The sequence below is a fragment of the Triturus cristatus genome, chromosome 3_2, assembly GCF_964204655.1.
Source record: "Triturus cristatus chromosome 3_2, aTriCri1.1, whole genome shotgun sequence".
Classification (NCBI taxonomy): Eukaryota; Metazoa; Chordata; class Amphibia; order Caudata; family Salamandridae; genus Triturus; species Triturus cristatus.
Genome location: NC_140584.1, coordinates 509,356,289 through 509,383,122, shown reverse-complemented (window position 1 = coordinate 509,383,122; position 26,834 = coordinate 509,356,289). Strand labels below are relative to the sequence as shown.

Genomic DNA, 26,834 nt, shown 5'->3' with positions numbered 1-26,834 from the left:
AGGCCTGCCTCAATTATGGGAGACGCCCCCGAGGAAAGTTGCACAGCGGTACGGAGAACGGAGCTGTTGGCCTTACTTAGACAGCACAATCGCACTCTGTTACACCGCTCACCATTTATGGGTAGGTTGACCACAGAATTCCTACAAATAAAATTGGTGCCCAGGAGGGAGGAGTTTTTAGATTTGATCCAACCCCCTATGGCAAAAAAGCTATATACACAATTAAGGTATGGTTGCCTCCCAATCGGGGCATTGACTTGCAAATGGGCTGGAAGAGGTGAGGGGATCTGCCCAGTTTGTAACGAAAGTAAAGAAGATGTGGTTCATGTTCTATTCTTCTGCCCTGCCTACAATGGAATACGTAGATCCTGGCTGGTGCCACTGTGTAGAAATCTGGGTCTATAACAATGTGCCCAAGCCTGTAGGATTTTAAGTTATGATACCTCACCCCCTATCATGTTCTCTGTCTCTCGTTTTTTATATGGCATGTGGCGGAGGAGGTCTGCCCTGATTAATTAATTGTTCTTAATATTGATGAACTGAATTGTTCATTATGTCTTTCTTGATAACATGTGTTTAATAACTTCTTACCTTAAGTGCTTAATTATTTATGTATTTTATTCTGTATGTACATATTTTATCTGTGCTTTTATGGTCTTTGACCGAAATAAAGTTATCAAATGAATGAATAACATGTGTGAAACCTATGGTTTTTTAAGTGAATTTGCAAGGTTTTTTAAATGCTAATTCCTAACTATAACGTGAGTGAAACCTATGGTTTTATAAGTGAATTTGTACGTTTTTTTAAATGCTAAGTTATGTATTTATTCATATATTTTTTTTCAGGTTCTTCACCGTGCGCGCACCGTGCACGCGCTGTGGGCGCTCTGTGCGCTTCGCGCACCGAGCACCCACGATGCGTTGTCTGTGCCGTGCGCGCACAGTGCGCGCACCCCGCACTTTTTCGAAAAAAAAAATAAAAATGTTTCATCCTTGGGGGTCCTTCAGTGACCTCCTGACAAAGGCTAGGGGTCAGGAACTGTCCACCCTGCCCCCTTTTAACATTCTCCACCTTTGTTTTTCACTGCCTCAGACTGCGAGAGACAAAATGGCGGCCGACACTTCCTGATTTCGACCGACTGGAATGTTTACTGTCATGTAATCACCAATCAGAATTACGCTCGCGCACGTCAGCATGCGCGTACGGTATGCTTACCGTACGCGCACGGTGCGCGCCTATAGATATATATGTACTTTTAACTGAAATTTTCTCAGGAACTACAGAACAGATTGACTCCAGATATTCAAAAGGCACATCCCTGACCTGAGGACTTTCTCTTTGCCAAATTTCAAATAAATCTGTTCAGCCGTTCGGGCTGTACCTTAGACTAAAGGTCCCTATGGAAAAATGCATGGGGAAAACGCATTTTGGGACCCCCCTTTTTTCTCGGGCCCCGCTTGACTAATCACCCCGAGACTTTCAGGGTCGGAGCGGAGCGCCCCACCTATTTTGAAAAATTCGCGAGGGTTCGTCAACCGGCGCCAAAGTTATTCAAAATAGAATTTTCAGATTTCCTATGGAAACACGGTCCTAACTATATCTACTGGCGACCGCCAGTAGATAATATAATAATATATATATATATATATATATATATATATATATATATATATAGGCAGGGTGCCACGGGGATTGCGTGTTATGATTGCACCTTCGTATGAAAACCCGCACCCTGAAATGCTTTCCGAATGGGCCACCAACTATCTCCAAGCTTCTATGAACATGGTTCATATTTTGATTAAATATGCCGTGATTGATAGAGAAAGAGTTCTAAACGAGATTGATGAGCTGAACAAAAGTCTTGATACCCATCCCCAAAAGGACATCATTGCCAAGGGGAGAGTCTCCATAGCAAACAAATTAAAGCAATATGAAGAAACCATCAAAATCCAGAAAGCTTTTAAGTTTGCTAGGGATCGGGATGACTATTTGGCGGGAAGGGTATTTACGTTTTCCCGCAAATTTGACAATGTAAAAAGAAAAGCTTTGACCGATCAAGTTCCAGCTAATCGTGATATAGATGGCAATGTTAACATCACCATTCAAGCTGATTCTGACACCAATTCTCTCACCAGTGGAGATTCAGACGAAGGCCCTAGTACATCAGCACCATCGAGTTCGTTGGCCATTAAACATACTTTGGGAGAAGAGCTTAATTTTTTAACCATGGACAGGCGAGCAACCCTCCGCCCCAGAAATCCCCTGAGCCAAACAAACGCAGCACCAGTCAGCGTCGGAGAGAAAGGCGCAGGCCTCGCCTCAAGACCATCAAACAGGTGCAGAGGGGGACGGAGATGGAAACGTTAGACCCTCAGGATAACACTATCATCAATCTAACGGACACTGTATTGTCAGAAGCGGAAAAACAGCTGTTAATGTTGGGTCTTTCTTTCTGTCCCGAGTAAAATTTTTCATACAAACAGTCTCGCATTGACATCTACAAATTCATTCGAAAAATTAAACTCAAAAAGTTTTGCCAATTGAACAAACCTATGAATGTGGCCTCCACCTCTGACCCAATGTTGGACACACTACAAGTCCGGGACTCAGACACACTTCAAATTATACATTCTTTGGCCAAAGAAAGCTCGTACTCCTCGATATCCGACATTGGTTCTGAATGTCTTGAAGGAATTAACACGGGATTGGCGGCTGCCAGTCCGTTTCGTCCCCCTTCAAGCTTCTATCCGGTTATGCCTAAAGACTCAGTAGATGTGTTCTGTGACATGGTAATTGATGATCTAAAAAAATTGAATCTGTCCACTTACTCCAAGTGTGGTCAAATAAATGCAAAATTGAGAAACTATTGGGCGTTAGTCAAAAAAATTCGTGATAATGGTCAAATTGTGGTAATGAGTGCTGACAAGGGGGGTAATATAGTTCTCTGGCCCAAATGTGATTACCTTCTTGAGGCTCAACGCCATTTATCTGACACAAATTGCTATGGCAAAGTAGGCCGAGACCATTTGATTCAAATAAAAAAATCAGTATTCTCCCACTTAGCACAATGGAAAAGATTGGGACTTTTGTCTAAGAATGAATATTAGTTTCTTAAAAATGATTTTCCAACAACAGCTACCTTGTACTTTATTCCTAAAGTTCACAAGGGTACTCACCCTATACCTGGCAGACCTATCATCTCTGCAAGGAACAACCTTCTGGAAGCTATGTCTAAGTATGTCGATTATTTTCTCCAACCGCACATGACCGCCCTGCCATCCTTTATTAAGGATACAGGTGATTTTTTAAATAAAATCCAGGCAATTGATTGGCAACGCACCTACATACTTATTACACTTGACATAGCTTCCCTCTACACCAGTATTTTACATTCACAAGGGTTAACTGCGGTCAAACATTTTTTGGACTCTCGTTCCATCAATTTCAAAGACCACAATACCATGCTACTTCAAATGATTAGCCTCTGCCTTGATAACAATCTGTTTCTTTTCAATAAAGTTTTGTATAAACAGTTGAGGGGCGTGGCCATGGGGGCATGTTTCTCTCCAACCTATGCCTGCCTTTTGGTTGGTTGGTGGGAGGAACATGTCCTCAGGGTCGACCACAAGATGATGTGGGATGCACATATCCGCTATTACGGCAGATATATAGACGATATCTTTATCGTCTGGGAAGGATCCATAGAGGAGGCTTCTTTGTTTGTAGCATCCATCAATACCAACTTGATGAATTTACAATTTACGGCTACTATCAGTACTGAGAGGGTGCAATTTCTGGATGTGGAGGTCTTTATATCAGACAACCACATTGAAACTAAATTACACAGAAAAATCACTGCTGGCAATTCTATCTTACATGCCAGCAGTGCCCATCCACCCCATCTCATACAAAGTATACCCTACGGGGAATTTCTCCGCCTACGGCGGATTTGTAGCCGTCCATCTGACTTAGAACAGTGTCAACTAGAAGCTACCAATCGGTTCCTTGCCCGTGGTTATAAAGAACACAACCTTAAAAAAGCCCTTGACAAAGCAAATCTTTGTTCTCGGGAATTCTGTCTTTCCACCAAGCAACCTCAGACCACAGATAACAGTTGTGAGGCAAGTAATGAAACCATGCAACCAATTAGACTCATTACCACATTCTGCAAACAACACAAGGCCTTGCGAAACATAATCTACAAACATTGGCCAATTGTTCTGACAGATATGACTCAAGTTTCTGCTACCCAATTTACCTATCACATTCAGGAGAGCGCCCTCAATGAGGGATGCTTTGGTTAAATCTAATCCTGAATCTATAGAAAAGACCACTTGGTTGTCACGATCTGGCTTTTTTAAATGTGCATCATGCCGTGCATGCAAATTCGGAATTAATGTTTCCGAATATCACACAGCATTCCGGTACAAATCAAACATCACTTCACATGCCGTACTGATTTTGCGGTTTATGTGCTCGAATGTACATGTCACCTTAAATATGTGGGGAGTACCAAGTTACCGGTTTTCAATCGCATCTTGCAACATCTGCGTGCGATTGTTAACTCGGATCCCACATATCCTGTTGCTCGACATTTTAAAGCCATCCATGCAAATAAAATCTGTGACTTGAAATATTATGTCATTGGGGCAGTACCCTCCTCAATCCGTGGGGGCAATAGAGAGAAACAACTTCGTCAGCTAGAATCCTCCTTCATTCTATTACTTGACACCAAAATGCCTAATGGGATGAACACAAGTGAGGATCTGCACAATTTTTTGTAATTTCTTGTGATTTTTGTTTCAAAGTGACTTGATTTGCCATATAATACTTTGCAATTTATTGTTCAGTCACTGTATCACCTACCTATGTTCTTTCCTCGTCACTGGCAGTCACAACTTCACTTTGCACATTCATTCTTATTTCTTCTGCTCAGTTTCTTCTCCATCTTCCCTTCTTTTCATCTTTCTCCATTCTTTTCATGCTCTTTATTAATTAATTTGTACTTTCTCTTTTTTTCTTTCCCTTCCCCCCCCCTTTTTTTCTTTCTCTCTCCCCCCCTCTCCTTTTTTTTTGCCTTTTTCTTCTCTTTATCTTGGACTTTACCAAATTGCTATATTTCTTTTGAACAGGAGTGTGTATTTTTTTATTACATCGTACCAATGAATTATGTATTGATTCAGCACATTCATTACTGGCTTCAATCAATTCTTAGCATTATAGCATCAAGGGGCACTTGCCAGATATTTTGTTTGCTATGTTATGCTTATTCTTTATTAATTATATCGATACTGATATTTTAGCCTGGTATTTATCAATGCTGTTACTAGTTCATAATGTCTTTAGGACGACACACTCGAACTTATGAGCATTTTGTTTATGTCCATTATCAATGAGCAATGTGATTGGATGAAGTTGATTTTAAATGGATGGTCCGGCATCAGCGCGTCAGGTGATCAAGATCGGAGGCGATCGAAACGCGTCTGAGGCGGACACTTGTCTGGCAGAAATGAAAATAAAAACGTCAGATTTGAATTTGTGAAGCCGCCTGGTGTATTTACTTGGACGACAGCATTGCGCATTGATTAGAGGTCCGTACCTGTATTCAACCCCCCGCGTTGCACTTGGGAGGTCAGGACTTTGTTTCTATATATATAAATAAATAATCGTGCCTATGAGCGGAAACCCCTTCATTTTTGGACGAATGTAACAAATGGGCCAGCTCACTAATGACCGTGTATTGCCCCAAAAAATGAGGGGATGATAGAGAAAGATAGAGAGGAAAGCCCCAGAATGATCATGACGTACAATGCGTACTATGGTTTATTCAGTGAATTTCTAAGGTTTTTTAAATGCTAATTCCTAACTATAACATGCCTGAAACCTATGGTTTTTTCAGTGAATTTCAAAGGTTTTTTAAATGCTATTTCTAACTATGCCTACAGAGATAGGACATGTGAAGAAAGAAGAAAAAACGCACAGGAAGAAAAAAAAGATATGCAGAAAGAAGCAACAGAAGTCCTCAAAGACTAAGATAAGTGCAGGAAGAAGGATAACGTGCAGAAAGAACAAACAGAAGAGCAGAAAGAAGCCTTGTTGCAAAATCATCCTGTCCCCTCAACTTTTTCAGACAGATACTGGTGGTAACTGAGTCTGACTAACCAGTCCTAGAGCCAGTGCTATGTTGAAAGACACTCAGAATACAGTGAAAACACCTACATACACTAGGGAACACTATGCGTTGGGGTCCCCCTGTGATTAGCATGACCTCCTCTGTAAGCCCCTAGTATATAATAGGGCAGGGGATTAAAACTACCTCTTAAAACGCGCCACAGGGCGTGTTTGCACACGTCACCTCAGGCCCCGTCCCCTCCCTTCCCCACTGTGTAAACACGCCCTGTGGCCGTTATAAGTTGGGAGATTAAGTTCCCTTGAATCCTGAGGGTCCATGGGGGCAAAAAAGCCCACTAGGTACATCCAGTAAGCGCCATTGCAGAGAGGTGTAAAAAGGGGCACGGCCTTCACCACCTCTCGGCAACGCAGAGCAGTGGCGCTTACTGGAAGCCCCTGGCGGACTAGTTGGCCCCCAGGGTCCCTCAGGATTGAAAGGGAATTATTTCCCCAACTTAAAACGCGCCACAGTGCGTGTTTGCACACGTCACCTCAGGCCCTGTCCCCTCCCTTCACCACTGTGTAAACGCGCCCTGTGGCCGTTCTAAGTTGAGAGATGAAATCCCCTTGAATCCCAAGGATCCCTAGGGTCAAACTAGCCCACCAGGTACCTCCAGTAAGCGCCACAGAGCTGCGTTGCATAGAGGTGTAAAAAGGGGCGTGGCCTCAGAACACCTGTCTGCAACACAGCTCCCTGGCGCATACTGGAGATACCTGTTGGGTAAGTTGGCCCTCAGGGACTGTCAGAATTGAAGGGGAATTAATTCCCCAACTTACAACTGGCCAGGCGGCGCGTTTGCAGAGTGCTGCAAGGAGCGGGCGTGGCCTCCGGCGCGATGCCGGTCTTTTATTTTTTTAAGAAGGAGGGCTGTATGGCCCCCCTTCTTTTTCTAATTTATTGGCCCTGGGGACCCCATCCCCCAGGGCCTTCACCCTAAATTGTTTTGTTGAAAAAAATTAATTTGGCCCTCCCAAGGCCTTAATCGGCCCCGGGGACCCCAACCCCGGGTCATGGCCTTTTTTTTTTTTTTATTCTTTATGAGGGGGGCTGCGTTGCCCCCCTCCTCAAGCCACTTATGGCCCCGGGTACCCCATCCCCCGCGCCGGCCTTTGTTTTTTCTTATTTTTAAAAAATATATATTTATAGAAACACCTAGGACATGCTGGACAAACCGTATGTACCTATCACCATGACGATTTGCGTGATATTCATTAAAAGGCGACTATGCATACAATGAATCCACGTGGAATGTATTTACACCGCTAGTGAAGCTCTGACGTGTCCGACGCCATACCGTGCCTAATCCCAGCGCCTCCGCCGGTGGGTACTCTCCAAGTATACACCCTTGTTGTTTAATTATACAAACATGGGTAGTCATTGACGGGCACATTTAATACACACGCACACCAAGCCATTCAAAGGGGATTCGACAAAAATTCGACCAAACTATGCAAGAAACCCCCCTCACGGTTAATAAAACACACATCCACCGCCGGATGTGTAATACTTTTTATTTTACTCTCTGGAAAGGAGACAAACCTCACTTGAGAGTCACAGCGTGCTCCTGGCTGAGCCCAATGCTGTGTTACACCCAACAGTGCCCGCCAAGTGCCACACACCTCTGTGTTATATTCCACCAGCTAGTGCGTATGCTATGACACACTCTAGCCCATGTCCACTGTAACACCACCCCGTGAATATGTCATGCCATACTTGCCTTCGCATGGGTTATATTGCCCCATCTAACGTGCCTTCCTCGATGCCTATGTTATAACGCAGAGCGCTATGCCATACATATTACAATCTGGAATCCATATCTTTGTCACACTGCATATGCAACGTTACACTCCCCAACACATATTTTATATTACAACTTTAGAGACTAGTTAGGTTACACAACACTGCCCTGTGCATATTACACTCCAAGGCGCATATCGCATAGCACGCGCTAGTGCCTGTGCTATCTCGCACTCTCCAATGAATCTGTCATTGCGCACAATGTATTGCATATTATATTTCACGCCCCGGTTCATCTTATATCACACTTTTTGGTGCATAGTTTATACCATATACTATATCTAGTTTTCATTTTCAATCGTGCTCTCAGGACTATGTTCTATATAACACTGCGGGCATTACATTTTGCGATGGGAGGTGGAGGGTCAGGGGGTGTTTCTGCCAAGTGACCCCGGTGTCACTGTCACAAACGTCCTCTTCTTCCTGCATAAAAGTGAGATTATGCTGCATACTTGTTCATATTTTAAGTAGTTCGCACAGACACACATTTTAAAAACAATAAAGTTCCTAATACCCACCTTCTCTGAACAGTTAGCTTGCTGCCCCATCCACCTCCTCCCTATCCTCTGTTGTCTGAATCCATGGACTAGCCTCCTCCCTCCTGCCATGCATGGTCTGATGTGCTGCCACTGCCCTCCATTTAGCATGATGTACCAGTCCACTCCTCCTGCCCTCCATTGCCCGATTCTATGGCCCATCATTGACCTCCTGCTTAGCTTGCTCCCCCTATTCTCTTTCCCCTGCCCTCCGATGTCTTTGTGCGTGCCCCTGCTCCATCCTTTTTGCCCAATGTGTTCCATGGACCTGCCACTCTCCTCCCACCTGCCTAGCATTGTCAGATCACTGTAACCTGTCCCTGCCACCTCCACCCTGCCTGTCCATATGCCATGCTCCTATCCCCTTCCTCCTGTCCTCCCTGGTCCATTTTACTGCCACACCATTCTGCTCTCCCTGGTCTGTTGTGCTGCAACTGCTCCTCCTGCCTGCCCCGCGCGGTCTGTTGTGAGGCCCCTTCCCCTGAACTCTCTTGTCTGTGCCCAGGTCCTGACCCTCCCTTCTATCCTCCATGGTCCTTTGTGCATGCCCCTGCACCCTCCTTCTTGCCCATCATAACCATTGTGCTGCCACTAACCCTCCCGCTTGCCATGCATGGTCTTCTGTGCTGCCATGGCCCCTCCCACCTTCCCTGTGTGGTCAGCTAGCTGCCCCTCTCCCCCTCCTACCTTTCCTCCATGGTCTGTGTGTATGCCATCATAGTCTCATTGTTGCTCTCTATGGTGTGTCTTGTTTCTAGTGCCCATCCTGCCTGACAACCATGGTCATCTTGCTGCTCCTGCACTGCCCCCTTGCCCCCAGCCCTCCGTTTCCATGTGCAGACCCCTATTCCCTCCCTCCTGGCTTGTCTGTTCCATTGTAATGCCCCTGATCCGTCCCTCCTGCCCTTTATGGTCTGTTATGCTGCAGATTTCTCTCCTGTCTGTCCATTATGGTCAGCTAGCTACCATTGCCTCTTTCCCCTCTGTTCTCTGTTGTCCATGTGCATGGTCCTGTCCCCTCCCTATTGCTTTCTATGGATTGTTGTGCTGCACTCCCGTCCCGCATGCCCTGTGTGGTGTATTGTGCTGCTGCAAACCCTGATGCCTGCCCTGTAGGGTCAGTTTGGTGCACCTCTCCATGTCCCTCCTGTCCTCTGTTATCCGAGTCCATGTCCCTACCCCAATTCCTCCTGCCTACCATGATCCTATGTACCATACTTGCGAACATTTTGAACTTGGTAAGAGGGAGATTTTGAAAAAAAACCTGGGGTATTGATTTTCCCCTTTGAGTTACATTGAAAAAGAGGAGATTGTAGACCGGAGACAGATCAAATAATGCCCATTTGAGCTTAAAAATTGGACGTTTCCTGACTGAAACGGGTCTGTTGGCATGTATGGTTGTACTACCACTGCCTCTTCCTTCTGCCCACAATTGTCTATTATATTGCCACAGCCTCTCTTGCCAGTCCTGAATTGTTGGTTTGTTGCCCCTGCCCCCCTTTCCACTGCCCTCCATAGACTGTTGTGCTGCCACTGCCCTTCCTGCCTGCCCAGTGTGGTCAAATTGTTGCCTCTGCACTCTCCTACCTGCCTTCAATTTTCAGAGTCCGTGCTCCTGGCCTCTGCCTCAACAATATCCCAATGAACAACTAGATTGCTAACATTCTATATTTATTACAAAAGTGTGGAACGCCTGACGTCATCTTGATGTAATCAAAACTGTAATACCTAGAGCATTTCCTTTAGAAATTACATATATGAGAGGGTCTTATTTGCATCAAAATTATGGTTAGTGCTCTAAAAAACTAAAATGAGGACATATTTTCTGAGTTTTCAAATAGCGACAAAGAACTTTTAAATTATTTGTAATCTTTATTTTTTTTATCCAGTTGACCACTTGATTAAATGTTGCACCTAGGGGAAAGGGTGTGGTGTTACTTCGAGAGCTGCAGACTTTGCAACTGGGGAACCAGGTTGGAGTTTCTGCTTCAGCTCAACATTCTGCAATTCTGGTCAAATCACTTAATCTCCCCATGTCTACAACCAAAATGAATTTGAAATTGTGTGATGTAACCAATGCTCATGTAAGGCACTCCAATACCTGACAAGTCTGCACTATGTAAAACTGCAAATACACAAAAAATAAGTGTTTTGCACACTTCTGTCATTGGGCTACATGTGGGCTACATCTGGGTGATATTTGTGCTGCATTTGGGCTCTTTTGTCTCAGGTGGCCATCTTGGGAGATTTATTTGTTATGAAGTTTCCTAATTTCCTCATTTACTGCAGTCTCCTCAGTATGAAATACTTTCAGTTTTTTACTTTGATTCCATCAAGAAGGTGTTCAGATATGTCACATTTGCCATAAATTCTGAATGTTAGCACTCTAGTTGCTCATTAGATCACTGTAGTAAAGCTACTGCTCAACAGGGAAGTCTGCTGCTGGTATTCAAAGTGCATGTTTCAGTCTGCATGTCAAAATTTTTTAATGAAATAGAAGAGGATTTGAGAAGTCAAAATGTGCCCTAATTTTTCTTTCTGCAGCACTAATCATAATTTCTATGACAAAATGAACCCCCTCATTTTGTTCCTTTTTAAATTAAATGTTATAAGAGTTACCACTTTATTCCAATCAAGATGGCTTCAGGTGTGCAATACATTTATCATATGTAGGACTGTTAGCGCTCTAGTTGTTCTTTGGAACACTCTGGGAAGCTGCAGTAGAACACAAAGGAATCAACTGACAGTCTCTGCCCTCGTTGGATGTACATGTTTTACTGAGAATGTCAGACTTCATTCTCACATGACTGAGAAAGATAATGTGAATTTACAGAAAATATGCTCTCAGTTTAGCTTATAGATCACCTTCCAAACCTCTGTGGGAAAAGCATAAGAAAATAGTTCTCTCAAACATGATTCATGATATCACAGCAGAAGGCTTTTTCACATGGTAAAATACCTTAGAACACACCACAATTCCTAAAATGAGTATGGTACCATCAACAAATGATTTATAATGTAGCTAAAGTCTTAAAACCTTCTATTAACTGCAATGCTTTTTAATGAGGTGCTATCATGTATATTGGTCCCAAGATGGCTGCCAACACTTCTTGGATGAAGTACTAACAGCCAATCAGATCTCACGATGAAATGTGTGGTTAGGCTCCACCCAGATATATCTATCTTGTTAACTCTAATTTTCTCAGGAACTACTGGACGGATTTACACCATTTAAGCAAAAGGCACGAGTCTGAACTGAGGACTACCTCTTTGCCAAATTTGGTGTAATTCCGATTAGCAGTTCGGGCTGTAGCTGCGTCAACATGTCCTATGGGAAAATGCATGGGGAAAACGCGTTTTGGGACCCCCCTTTTTTCCTCGGCCACTGCTTGACGAATCACCGTGAAATTTTCAGGATAGGAGCGGACCGGAGCTTGCCAAAGGTTTGGAAAATTTCGCGAAGATTCGTCAATCAGCGCCAACGTTATTCCAAATAGAATGTTGCGGATTTCCTATGGAAAATAGGTCCTAACTAGAACTACCTACTGGCGACTGCCAGTAGGAGATATATATATATATACACAAAAATTCCCCCCTCCCTTCGAGGTTTGCACAGGCCCAACCTATACCAACAACACTATAGTATGCACTACAGTGCCTGTTTATTATACCCTCCCAACACCAGCTAGCACCGCTAGGCACCTACGTTAGTACCACATGAATATAATACCCCCGTTTGTTTAAGGAACAACTGTGCAGCCAATTGCACGTCTACGGGTGCTTAAGTGAATATTTTAAAATATTCCCCACATTTTGTAGCATGGCAGAACACGAACTAACAGCCTTTACGGCTTTAGCCTCTGTCTTGGCCTGGGACCTACAACTCCCATGAGCCCCGAGCACCATGTCGTCGATGCTCTTTCGAGATTAGAACTACCTTGAGAGTCAGACCCTTCTTTGGGTATACGGCATTATTACAGAGCAGCGATTTTGGGATCACTAACAAATCATATTTGGGCAACATGTGGCATTTGTAATTGAGGTAATATGCTATATTTTGGCGATCAAGAATGCTACATGGTGTTCCACTGCCACCAATAGCTTAAAGTTATGCAATTGGAATGTACGTGCACACAATAACACACTGTGATACACATGGAGTGTCTTGCTATCTCAAGTTGCTCTTTATGGCTCCCACTACCATCAACGATCTGGCAGCATTACCACTCGCAATAAGAGAGTGTATTTTAATAAACATATATTGAGGTACATAAAAAATTCCTAAACACTTGTACTTTTAAAAGTGAAATATTAGACTATCGAGCATGTTGCTGCAGTTGTGATTGGTACTAATGGCATGCTATTTATTTCCAATCCTGACCATACCAATGAGCGTGCCTTTTTAAAGAGAAAATTGTTCTTTGGTTTTGGTTCCCTTTTGTAGAATAGATGAGCCTAGATCTAACATTAGGAAGGTTGCGAGGATAGGATGCTTCATATTGAGTACAGTGGACCATAGGTCCTTTGTTTGAAACATATCAAGCATCATTATGACCCCTTTTATCCTGTTATACTAGTGTAAAACTAGTTGGGACCAGGGAGCTGGTATCCCCTATATAATCGGTAACAATGTATCTGTAAGAAACATTAGTAGTGTTAGATTCCTTACCTTAGAATTACCCCCCTAGGAGTCGGACTGGATCCAGAAAGTTTTCGTTAGCAGTACCCCTGCGCGTCGGAGGGTGGCATCGTGCGACTCCGTGTCCGTAGTTAGCGTCGTGGTCGGCGAGATGACATCACGGCAGCTACTTAGACGCTGCCCTCGCGCACTATAAGTTCTGTACACGACTTTCCGCGCCAGGAACGCAGAGCCATGCAAGATACTGACCACTGGTGCCTTGAAAATAGGGCCCTGAAAAGGATGACCATAAGCCTAGAAATCAGTTCGCAGAACGGGGAGGATAGGCTGGCGGTAAGGAATCTATCACTACTAATGTTTCTTACAGATAAAACGTTACCGAAGGTAAGTAACTTGTTCATCTGAAAGAAACACGTAGTGATAGATTCTTACCTTAGAATAGATACCCCAGCAATACCAACCCCGGTGGTGGGTCATCGAACCAAGATCACACGAGGAAGTCCTGGAGAACAGAACGGCCAAAGAAGCCGTCTCTCCGGACTTGGCTGTCCAGGCAATAATGCTTAGTAAAAGTGTGCCGCGAGGCCCACGTAGCTGACGGACACATGTCTTGTAAGGGGGCACCACGCCCCAATGCCATAGTGGCTGCCGTTGACCTGGTGGAATGGGCCCGCAGCCCCAACGGAGGCTCCTTTTTAGCCAGAGAATAACAGGCTTTAATACACAAGACGATCCATCGGGAGATAGCCCGTTTGTGTACGGCCCGACTTTTCTTCGCGCCAAAGTAGCCAACAAAGAGCTGGTCATCTACCCGGAACTGTTGTGTGTGGTTCAAGTAAAACGAGAGCGCACGTTTTGGGTCCAGACGGTGGAGTCTCTATTCCTCTCTAGAAGGATGCCGAGGAGGAAAGAAGGTGGGCAAAGTGATGGTTTGCCCGATGTGATAGGCAGTGACAACTTTTGGCAAAAAGGATGGACGGTTCTGAGCACAACCTTCTCCGGATGGACAGATAGAAAAGAAGAAAGAGCCTGGAGCTCACTCACTCTTCTAGCGGAGGTGATGGCAACCAGACAAGCAGTCTTCAAGGTTAAGAGACTTAGAGGACAGTTGTGAAGAGGCTTAAAGGGAGCGTACATCAAATATGTGAGAACCAGATTCAAGTCCCACTGTGGCATCACAAAAGGAATAGGAGGGAAAAGCTGAGTAATGCTTTGAGGAATCTATTTACAACAGGGGACTTGAAAAGAAGGCTTATCAGGGAGCCTGAGAAATGCGGAAATAGCAGAAAGGTAGCCCTTGATTGCGCCCAGAGCAGAGCCCTGCTATGCCAAAGAAAGAAGGAACAGACGGACTTCTGAAAGTGAGGCAGAAAGGGAATCCACAGCCTTTGTTGTGCACCATGCCACAAATGTGTTCCACCTGCAGGTGTATACCAGGCGTGTGTCGCCTTAGAAATTCCAACGCGCAGAACCGCTGACATTGTGCGTTCTCTTCGGTGGCAAATAGATCTAACCAAGGCTCTCCCCACAGTTGAAAGAGACCTTGCACCACGTCCGAGTGAAGACGCCATTCGTGATCCATCGGCACTGCAGCTTACCTCGTTCACCCTGGCGTTCAATGAACCTGCCAGGTGTTGAACCAACAGGAAAATGCCCTGATGTTCCAGCCATGTCCAGAGGTGCAGAGCCTCCTCCTGACATAGGGTCCACAACCCCACCCCGCCCTGTTTGTTGCAGTACCACACCGTGATGGTGTGGTCCATGAACACCTGCCCTACTCTTCCCCGGAGAGTGGGAAGGAATGCCTTCAGTGCGAGTCGGATTGCCCGAAGCTCCAGAAGGATATGGAGCAGGGACTTCGCCTGAGACCAGAGGCCTTTGATCTCCGCCTCTCCCATATGACCGCCCGATCCCAGGAGGGATGCATCCGTCACCACTGTGTGCTCCAGTTGGGGAAGGGAGAGGGATCTGCCATTGACCCAATGCCGGTTTGTGAGCCACCACCGCAACTGTCCTGCAGTGCCCTCTGAGATCTGGACGGACTGACACTTTCCCCTGATGCTGCGCCCCCTGGAACTTCAGGTCCCACTGCAGAGCCCGCATATGCCATCTGGCATGATCGACCAGCAGGACGCAGTTGCAGGAGGCCATGAGGCCCAGCAGCCTCAGGGTCAGCCTGACCGAAACCCAGGATAGAGGCCGAAAGATCGGAATCAGAGCCTGAATATCCTGGACTCGCCGTTCTGGCGGATAGACCCGAAAGAGTGTCGTATCCAGAACCGCTCCAATGAAGAGGAGCTTCTGAAAGGGAATCAGGTGCGACTTCGGCACATTGATGGGGAACCCCAGCAAATGCAGGAGTTCGGCCGTAGTCTGGAGATGGGAGACGACTGCCTGGGGAGATCCCACCATCAACAGCCAGTCGTCAAGATAGGGGAAGACTGGAACCCTTGATCTGCGCAGATGAGCTGCGACCACTGACATCACTTTTGTGAACACCCGAGGGATGCTGGTAAAGCCAAAGGGGAGCACGGTAAACTGAAAGTGCTCGTGGCCTACCGTAAACCGCAGGTAACGCCGGTGGGCCGGCAATATGGAAACATGCTTCCTGCAGATCCAACGCTACCATCCAGTCTGCAGGGTCGAGGGCAGAGAAGACCTGAGCCAGAGTTAACATCTTGAACTCCTCCTTCCGGTGGAAGCGATTGACGTTCCGGAGGTGTAAGATAGGACGCAGGCCCTTGTCCTTCTTAGGCACCAGAAAGTAGTGGGAATAACAACCTCGACCAACTTTATCGCAGGAACGCGCTCGATGGCCCCCTTGGCCAAGAGGGCCACAACTTCCTGTTGAAGACGTGCCAAGTGATCCCCCGACATGCGGTGGTACTGGGGTGGCATGGCTGGAGGGGTAGTCTCGAAGGAGAGGGAGTAGCCCCTTCGGACTATTTGTAAAACCCACCTGTCCGTAGTTGAGTGCGCCAGTGGGAGAGGTGATGGCGAATCCTGCTGCCCACTGGCGTTTGATGGGCCTGAAAAACCGGACTAGGAAGGTTTGGAGGCAGTGGTGGCCGGGATGGAGGTGGACTGACCCGCCTGCTGGCCCCCTGACCCACTTCGGCAGGTCCCACGTCCACGGCCGCGCTGGGACTGTTGCTGCGCGGGCCTGTGGCTCTGAAGCGAACGTGTTGGGGCGCCCCTTCTGTGGCCACGAAAGGAATGAAAAACAGAAGGTGGTGTAGGGCGAGTGGCCGAAAAGCCTAAGGATTTGGCCTGTGAGCCCTTAAAACGCTCCAACGCACTATCCGCCTTGTTGCCAAAAAGGCCATCAAAGGGTATGTCCATGAGAGTAATCTGGACCGCCCCCGAGAAGCCAGTAGTCCTCGGCCAGGCGTGGCGACGGAGCGCCACAGTCGTGGAAAATCGCTCTGCCCAGCGAGTCGGCGGTGTCAAGGCCACATCGTTATTGTGAACTTGGCTGCATCTCTTGCTTCAGCAATAGCCTGAGAGAGCACTGTCCAGGCCTCTTCCGGAAACTGAGGCAGCACCTGCGCCACCATATCCCACACAAAGTAGGAATAACGACCCAAGAGGCATGCGGTATTCACAGACCACAGCCCTGAACTGGCGGAAGAAAAAAATCTTCTTCCCGAACTGTTCCAGTCTCTTGGATTCCCTATCCGGGGGTGCGGTAGGGAAGGTGCTTTGGAGGCTTGGACAACCAAGCTCTCAGGGGTGGGGTGTTGGGAGAGGAAAAGGCTGTCACCCAGGGCCGGGCGATGGCGTTGGACCACGTTCCTATCCACAGGAGCCCCTGTGTTGGACCTGGACCAGGTGCCCAAAAGAACGTCAGAAAGTGCATCATTAAAAGGCAGCAGTGGCTCTGCAGAATTAGCCACGGCTGAAGCACTTCTGTCAGGAGGTTAGTCCTGACGGCCACTGTAGGGAGTCGGAGGTGGAGGGCCTCGGCCGCCCTACGCAACACCACTGCATAACTTGCACTCTCCTCCGTAGCCTGGTTAGGAGGAGTGAGCATGCCAAGGTCAGGAGAGGTGTCCAGACCACTGGCATCCCCCCGTTCCTCTGCCCAGTCCGGGTCATACGAACACTAACTGTGAGAGGGTCCTCAGACCACTCCCAGTCCTCCCCTTCCTCAGAAGGCTGATGAACAGGCCTAAAATAAGGAGGCTAGACATAGGGATAGAAATCCCCCATTGGTTGAACTTATATCTGTGATTTCTGTGTATTGGCTGAATTGTTTACATGTTTTTAAAAATCAATAAAAATGTGCTTATAAAAAAAAAAAAGAAATCCCTCATCGGCATCAGCGTCGAGCGACGCCGTACCGGCTCCGTGTCCACATCGGGCTGAGACCAGGGGCGATGCCGTCCGGTGCCACGGGCGACGTCGGAGGTGGTGCCCGTGGGGTCGAAGTCGGTGGAGGTGTCACAAGGTCCACCAGCGTCGAACGGGATCCAGGCCTGGATTCTTGGGGGCCCTGCGGCGCCAGGGCCGAAGCCGACAGCGAAGTCGGAGCCGCAGATAGTAAAGGGCGAGGACCCCCAGTCGGGCCTGCGGGGCGGGGCGTGACGGCGGGGCCCAACGGCCCATAGAGGTGGGCCATGGCTGACAGAAATTCATGCAGCTGGGCCGGGGTCGCTTACGGACCGGGAAGGGCGGGTAGGCCAACGGCGACACCGTAGGCTCCGCCGGATCCGCTGGGGAGGCACCACCCGCACCCTCAGCGATGACGCTTCTTCGACTATTGTGATGCTTCGTCTTACCTGACCCCGAGTGCGAAGACTACAATCCCAACGAACGATGGTGATGGCTCCGTGACCGGTCACTCGCCCTCCCACGGGACCGGGACCTTGAGTGGTGCGGAGCCAACTGCCGGACTTCAAGCAACTTTCGGGACTGCCCCCGCAAAGTCTTCGGCGCCATGGCCCGGCAGTCGGGGCACGACTAGGGGTCTTGGTCGCGCCCCAGTCAGTAGAGACACACACGGTGCGGGTCCGTCACCGACATCATACGATGATAGTCCCCGCAAGACTTGAAGCCGGGCATCCCTAAGGCACCAGGAGTCGATCGATTTAAAAAAACAGAGACAAAAAGCCTGAAAAAAACTCAGTCAAAAAAATGACTGGAGGTACTGCTCTCTCCGGATCGGCGCTTGCTGGCGCAGAAAATGAAAGAACTGACGTCAGTGTGCGAGGGCGATGTCCAAGTAGCTGCCGCGACGTCATCTCGGCGACCACGACACCAATGATGGACGCGGAGCCGCATGACGCCACCTTCCGACGCGCAAGGGTACTCCTGAAGAAAACTTTCCGGATCCAGTCTGACGCCTGCGGGTAATTCTAAGGTAAGGAATCTATCACTACGTGTTTCTTTCAGCTATTAGGGTACGGGATGACTAATCTGTTTATGTAATGTTCATGTGTGTCGTTTTTTGCATGTGCATTTGCCCACTTCTCATGTGTGTCTTTGAGTGGCATGCTGTGCAGTGTCAATTGTGTTCTCACAATAAGACAAACTGTCTCTGTATGCTAGTGCTAGGATTTTAGATTTCAGCATTTTAAGCCTTTTTTTTTCTATTAGGTGTACATTTTATAGGTGTGATGTACTCACGTCCAGATAGGAATCACCTGTGTTTCTTGGCTTTACCAAGCATTGTCTCTTGGCAAATAGGCCAGTGCATTAGGGGTCCTTGGCCCTGAAGAGTGCCCATGACCTGTATAGGCTAGCAATAGGGGCAGAAACAGATTAGCTTGGGCAGATGTACTGAACCACTGTCCTCATTGTTTACCTAAATACGGTTTTTAGATATACTAGAGGTCCCCAGCCTCAAAGGTGATACTGATCTGGATCCCACTAACTGTCCAGTTGTACTTTATCTAAGAATTCCCTCTTTCTTCTAAGGCCCCGGGAGGTCATGTCCGACCTGGTGGCTCTGTGCTACCAGAGTGGGGAGATGCTGCCTAAGATGAAGCATGCCAAACATCGTAGGTGAGGCTTCCTTTTTCAAAAGACTGATCTTACCACGTAGTACGACAGAACTCCTGTGACGCTTAAATAGTTCAGTGAGAAGTAGTCCCTTCATTGTTTTAGCTACCATACCGATTTGTGTTCGAGTACATCGGTATTTCCACAATGTGGGAATACAGTATTATTCCAACCTACACCCGGTGTCCGTAATTATGGGCATGTGTTCATCCATTGGTTTTATCACACTGTTTCACACAGAAATGTGTAATTTGTAAGCCATTTTCCACGTGCAATTTAACTGGTGAAATGGGGGAAAAATCGGGATTGCAATGTTCTGCCACTTCTTGTAACTTCATATTTAGCCAGTAACTCTGTTGGTAGCAGAGCTGGAAATTACTCTACACTTGTTATGGAGGCCTAGCTCTCAAAGATTGACATTATTTCTCACATACTAGACCACACTGAATTGGAAGAAAACAGGTCAAAAGCTGTTGAATTATGTAATTTAGCTCACCTCGTCTTCAACATCTATGAAGGGGCTCATATCCAACTCTTCTGGAAAAGTCATACGATCATTTAATTTAATTCTGTGCATGCTGGTGTAATCAAAGTCGAACCTTTTTAACTGCAACGTCAGTAGGTACGGGAAGTGCAAAAATCTCAGCCCCTGACAGAAGCAAACAACGCAGTTACAATACAACAGATTCTGACCATATGCGATAAGTTATGAGAAGAAATCTTTAATCAAAATCACTTGCCTTCCTGGCATCACATTTTTTCTTGCAACGTTCACAAAAGTACTGATTCCCACCATCAAGGATTTCTGGCTGAATAAACGCATGCAGTGCTTCTTCCTGCAGTAGATTTTAAATACAATAGCAAAATATAAGTTTTAAGATGTCAAGTTCTAAGAATATTTGCAGTGAAAAAATAATAAATACGCGAACAATATTTCATAGCTGGCCGTCAATGTAAGGATGTACAAGTCTCATAGACCAAGGATCACCACCATCTGAATTGAAGTGCTACTAGATACCAATTAGGGCAAAACACAAGCATTGCATTAGTAAAGTGGCTTCTAGCTCTACAGTCTTGCATAATGTAGAAAAGAGTTTGTCATTATTCACAGATCAATAACAACCACTTAGTATCAATGGCCAAAAATCCTCCTTTGGGGATGCACAAGATGAAATCGCTGCAGGTATCGCAATTCGATCGAGAGAAGGAAATCCCATGTACAAAGTTTTATTTAGTTGACTTTCAGTGTTTTATTCACAGGCAATAAGTTTAAGTAGTGGGAGCGCGAACATGATACCACTCTCCTGCTGAAACCAGGAGGGTGTGAGTTCATTGGAGTGTTGACTGTCGAAAACCTCACTCTGGGATGTAAGGGTAGATGAACCATAACCAAGGAGATGTTATCTGGAAATTACTATTACTCTTGGCGGGAGCTTTTTTCTTTGTGTACATAGCCTTGTAACCAAACAGATTAAGAAGTTATTCAACTTTTGGTAACGCTTTTTCTGGTAGAGACTATCTAATTGCAGATGCCTCATCTTTTGAATAGCCCCAGACTGGACCTGGAAAATCTTCAGCAGTACCCATGCTCGTCGGCAGCTATGCATCGAAATTGTTTGGAAGTGACCTGCGCAGGTCTATATAGGCTCCACTCATGCACGCTGCTATCTGTTGCTTTCTGACTCGCCTACGCCGACAGACGCAAAGCCATCGTCAGATTGATTGAGACCAATGTGCTGAAGTTTAACGTGGAACCTTTTATGATAGAAGAGTTCAGATCACATAACGAGGCGGATGGAAGGGCCAGTGCAGAATCTACGGTTAGATAAGAGTTTCTACCAGAAAGAGCATTGCTGAAGGTAAGTAACTTGTTCTTCTGAGAGAGACATTTAACCACAGATTCCTCACCTTTTGAATAGATACCAAAGCCGTACCACCCAGAAGGAGGGTCTTTGAGCTGGCTCAAACCAAAAAGTCTTACAGGACCGTACAGGCAAAGAGTCCATCTTGATGGACTTGACGGGCCAGAAAGTAGTGCTTCGTAAACATATGGAATGATGCCCACGAAGCCGCCTGGCAAATGTTCAGAACAAGCACCCCACATGCCAACGCAGTGGTAGCAGCCTTGGCCCCTAGCAGAATAAGCCTGCAAGCCTGCAGAGGGCTGCTTTTTTGCCAATGCATAGCAGATCTTAATGCAGGATATGATCCAGGGAGAGATGGTCTACTTCTGCGCATGCTTGCTTTGTTCCAGTGAACCTGATAAACAGCTGATCGGCCAACTGGTGTTCTCGGGTACAATCAAAATAGAAGATGAGAGCCCTTTTTGGATCCAGCCAGTGGAGTTTCTCTGGGGGGAATGAGGAGGAGAAAAGAACCCTGGAAGAGTGATGTTCTGACCAACAGGAAAGGGAGTCACCAACTTCAATCACTCAATCAGGGGTTTGTAAAGTGAACTATTTACCTGTGAGTGTCTCAAGGCGCTGGGTTGGGGGTGGTGGTGATGGGGGAGGTGGGGTTGGGGGGGGGTAGCAGCTGCTCCGAAGTGTGCTTTGTTCATCTGAAGGTCCTTCCTGAACTGGAGCAGTAAAGGGCTTTGCCCGAGGTAGAGTGGGAGGTATTTCCAGGTCTTGGCTGCGAGGTAGGAGAAGCACTTTCCACCCGTTCAGGTCTTGTAGATGCGTGGGATGGTGGCCAGAGAGAGGTCGGCTGAGCTTTAGTTTCTCTTGGGTGCGTGGACGGATAAGCGGTTGTTTAGGTATGCTGGTCCGATGTTGTGGAGGGCCTTGCATGCATGCGTGAGGAGCTTAAAGGTCATTCTTCTTTTGATAGGAAGTCAATGGAGGTCGCCTAGGCATTGGGTGATGTGGTTGCGGCCGGGGATGTCCAGGATCAGTCTGGCTGCAGGGTTCTGGACGGTCTGGAGGTTGCAGGGGAGTATTTTGTTGATTCGTGCATGGAGGGCTTTGCTGTAGTTCAATCTGCTAGTGATTAGGGTTTGCAACAGTTTTTCTGGATTCGAAGGGGATCCATCTGAACGTTTCTCAGACTATCTAGAGGGTATTAAAGCAGGCCAAGGATACTGTGTAGATCTGGTGGTTCATGGTGAGTGATCAGTCCAGTATGATGGAGAGGTTTAGTGCATGGTCTATCGGAGTGAGGGGGTTTACGAGGGCAGGAGGCCACCAGGTGTCATCCCATACTGACAGGGTGGAGCCAAGGATGAGGACTTCTGATTTCTCAGAGCTGAGTTTCAGGCAACTGTCCTTCATCCAGGTGGCGATGGCTTTCATCGCTTCTTGGAAGTTGTGCCTGGTGATGCTGGGTTCTTTGGTGAGGGAGCGGATGAGCTGGGTGCTGTCGGCGTGGGAGACCATGTATAGCCCGTGGTTTCTGACGATGGTTGTGAGGGGGGCCATGTAGATGTTGAAGAAGGTGGGGATGAGGGAGGATCCCTGGGGTACTCCACATCTGGTCTCTGTTGGTTCCGAGATACAAGGCAGGAGTCTGACTCGGAGTTCTGCCTGTTAGAAATGAGCATATCCAGTCGAGGGTCTTTCTTTGGATGCCAGCGTCGTGGAGTCTGATGGCTAGTGTGCGGTGGGAGACTGTCGAAAGCAGCTGAGAGGTCCAGAAGGATGAGGGCTGCCGTTTGGCCCCGGTCCAGTATGGCGTGGATGTCGTCAGTGGCGGTGAGTAGGGCATTCAGAAGGAATTAGCCTGACATCCTCAGAACGCACCTGTATGGGTAGAAAGTGGCATAAGGTGGGTTGTAACTCGCTCACTCATTCAACCAATGTTATGGAAACAAGAAAGACTGTCTTGAAGGTAAGGGGCCTGAGAGAACAGCTTTGTAAAAGGTCAAAGGGAGCACACATGGAGAATGAGAGGACTACATTTAAATCCCTGAACTCCAAGGTCCCCTGCAAACGCTAGTGGTACATAGAATTAGGTTAGTACAGTATTGAGTGTAGGAATAATAAATACTGTTCATCCACTGCTCTGTGTGGTTCCAAGATTTACTGTCCTTGTACGTTCCTTGGTACAGAGTCTTAGCCTAGCCAACATGTGTTTCGTCGCTACTATGAAGTACGCAGCGACTTCTTCAGGGCTAAATTCCTAGGATTACGGTCCTTTTGCTGGTTGTACTTCCGACCCAAAGGCAAATAGCAGTAGATGGTCTCAAGGGTAACAGAGACCAGAATTCCATTTACTTAAAGTTTCCTCATGAAGCAGATTCTATTTTCTGTGATGCAGACGAATAGTCAGAATATGCAGCTATTAATTATTGTGAGACCCTATTCAGAGGGTTATGGCTGTCAGCCCGCTTTGATTGTGTTGCCGCTGGTCACCCGATCGGGTGAAGCAGCTGGTGAAGTCTCCCGCATGTGAGAGGGACGACGAATAGGGTGAATCACCAGTAAACTTCATTTGCAGCCTAGCTACATCCAAAGAGGCAAAGCTTCCTGGCAAGCTTTCCTTCAACAGCCAGGCATCAAGTTAGGGGAAGACTAGGATCCCTGGCCTCCGAAGGAATTCTGTAACTACCGCCATCACTTTTGTAAACTTGGACTGCGACAATGACCTGACTAGGACTGGCATCAGAAGCAAGACCAGGAGCTCACCTTGACGTGGAGTCTTGCAATATTTTGCTAAAAACAACTTCGCTTCCCGATCCCAAATGGTCCAAGGCGCAGCCAACTGCAGGCTTCAGAGGCACAGTCTGACACAAGGCACCACAGTCACATTATGTGCGAGTCACTTACAGATATCTGTTTGCGACATTTCCCACGTGGTAGAGTCCTGTAGAATTGGGAGGTGACATTTTCCCTTGCACTTTGTCAGATTTATTTTGGGGAAAAAAGCAGTCTCAAGGAGACGAGGGGTAGCTCTCGATCCACGTACATTGGGGTGGAAAGAAAGGAACTGATGTCAAAGTGCATCAATGGAGACTCTACAGGCCCACAAGTCAGTTCCAGTATGGAACAAGATCAATGCTGAGGCGCTGGCACCACTTGCCGATATGCAGGGTTACCATTGAAGATTTTCTGGATTTAGTCTGACATCTAGGGAAATCTATTCAAAAAGTGAGGGATATGTGTTTAGAAGTCTCTATGGGAAGTCACTTAACAGATACTGCATACTGACCACTCGACATTTGCAATAGTTTATTTCAACAGAATTCAACACTAAAAGCAAGATATACAATATCTGTGCATGGTGGAACAACCAGAAACTGAAATTTAAGTGTCATGCAACCTTTAGGCGACAACTCATGAGTGCCCACACAAGGTCAAGACTCTGTGATAGTGCAAAAGCAATCAAAGTCTCAGAAGGAAACGGAAATGAGTTCTGGAAGTTTACACATTTTCAACAGTGTCTCTAGAGCAGCAGTCTCCATGGGGTATGCAATTTATACCTTACAGTTCTACCGCCAAAGGAACATGTATCGATGACCAAAATGTTTTGCCACCCAAATCTACACTGCCCGGATTTTAATGCAATTATTTTTTAATGCAAAATAAACTGCCATATGAGACTTCACAGTCAGAGGTCATTGTGTTTTGTCGCTCCAATGTACTCTATTATGAATTGTGAAAAAAACCCATTGCTGCTTAGTCTTTCTTCTACCACTCCACACTTCCCGTCTTCTCTTCTACTTGCATGTTTTTATTATCTCAGTATTCCCCATTTGTCATGGTTTTCCTCTCCATCTTACTCCTTCGTTATCCCTCTTCAGCTTTTCTCTCTGTTGCTCTGAATCAAAGTACAATGATGAAAAATAAGTCCTGAACTCCAAAATTGAGTGCTGATGCCCAGGACCAATAAGCATGGTCTCAAGTTTGCCAGTTATGTCTCCCATGCTGCAAAAGAACAATTATATTTTTGTTTGTTTGAAGGCACTGTTACGTAGAACACTGGCTTTTGAATGTTGCCAGAATGAAGCGTGAAGTGTTGATGGACAAGTTACTTACCTTCGGTAATGCTTTAACTGGTAGACATATGATTTCACAGAAGATTCTTTACCTTTGAATTTCCCAGGCGTCAGACTGGATCCGGGAAGACTTTTCTCCGAGCAATACCCTTGTGCACCGGTAGGTGGCGTCGGTTGGCTCCGAGTGCCGTCTTCGGCATCGTCTCCACTGTTGTGACATCCGCGTCACCTATATAGGCACCACCTCGGCATGCTGAAGTCAGTTACTTTTCACACACTTCCACGCCAGAAACACGGAGCCACGCTGTGCACTGAAGTTGGTGTGTTTCTGAACAATTAGTGCCCTGAAAGGGGGTAAGCTCTGACCCTAAAAACCTGCCCATAGTGTTGGGAGGATGGGAGTGTTGATAAGGAATCTGCGGCTAGATCATGTCTCTACCGGATAAGGCATTACAGAAGGTAAGTAACTTGTCCATCTGATAGAGACATCTTGCTGCAGATTCCTTATCTTTAAATAGATACCAAAGCAATACCACCCCCCCAGAGGAGGGACTGCGGACAAGTTTAGACCAGGATGTCTTGAAGAACAGAGCAGCCAAAAATACCATCCTTTCAGACTTGACTGTCCAGTCACTAGTGTTTGGTAAACGTGTGCAGGGATGCCAACGTTGCTGCCTGACAAAAGTCGAGGACTGGAACACCACATTGCAACGCTGTGGCAGAAGCCTTAGCTCTGGTGGAATGAGACCTTAAGCCTCTACGAAGCCGCTTTATGGCCAGAGCGTAGCAATTCTGATGCAGAGTACAACCCATCATTAGAGAGTCCTTTTCTGCACCGCACGACCTTTCTTTGGTCTAGCGTACCTCATGAACAGTTGGTCGTCCACCCGGAACTCTTTAGTGTGGTCAAGGTAGCACGACAATGCTCTTTCTGGGTCCAGACAGGGCGAGTTGCCCCACTTCTTTAGACGGGTGCGAAGGAGGGTAGAAAATGCGCAAGGTGACCGATTGTCCCACGTGGAAAGGTGTTACCACTTCGGTAAGAAAGAGGCCCTAGTGCAAAGAACCAACTTATCAGGGAACATGGTCAGGTAAGGAGGCTTGGACGACAGATTCTGCAATTCACTCCTGGCAAAAGTTCTTGCAAGTTTTGATGGTAAGTGGCCAAAAGGGGCAGTTGTGCAGAAGTTCATCTGAGCCTGTGGTGGTATGTGAGCAAAGTAAAGGGATTCGGGGACAGAAGCTGCCAGGGGAGTAGTGGACTGGCCAGACATGTCCCACGTGGTCTATGGGAACTGCATCCTCAGCCATAAAAAGGCTGAGAAGCCTGTTGGCCTTGGTGGTTGGGAGGGAATGAATGCTGTTGGAAGGCCTTTCTATAGCCACAAAAGGTGAAGAAGCCAGACTGGGGTTGGCGAGGAACTATGGATAGGCCCAAGGACCTGGCTGTAGCTCTGCTATCCATGAAGCGCTGCAGCACCGAATCTGCCTTCTCACCAAATGTTGGGCCATCAAAGGGCATGTCCAGGAGCGAGACCTGGACATCCACTGAAAAGCTAGTGGTTCTCCGTCAGGTGCAGCACTTCAGGGCTAGAAATTATGAGTCCCCCCTCCCTCCATCCTTTCTGTCCAGCAAGTCCTTCGTGTCAAGTCCACATCGAATGGTGAATTTTGCAGCATCTCTTCTATCAGCAATAGCTTGGTAGAGTGTGGCTCGGTCCTACTCTAAGACCATAGGCAGCACTTGCACA

General features: G+C 46.8%; 1 protein-coding gene across 4 annotated transcripts in view; it reads right to left on the bottom strand.

Annotated features, from left to right (window-relative positions):
• USP47 (ubiquitin specific peptidase 47) overlaps positions 1 to 26,834 on the bottom strand; it is a 1,403,064-nt gene that overhangs the window by 891,836 nt on the left and 484,394 nt on the right. For all 4 annotated transcript variants that reach the window (XM_085648190.1, XM_085648191.1, XM_085648188.1 and 1 more), the window contains 2 exons: positions 19,889 to 19,984; positions 19,645 to 19,797 (listed from right to left, as the gene is read on the bottom strand). In XM_085648190.1, coding sequence (XP_085504316.1) covers positions 19,645 to 19,797; positions 19,889 to 19,984 — 249 coding nt within the window. The remainder of the gene's footprint in view (positions 1 to 19,644; positions 19,798 to 19,888; positions 19,985 to 26,834) is intronic.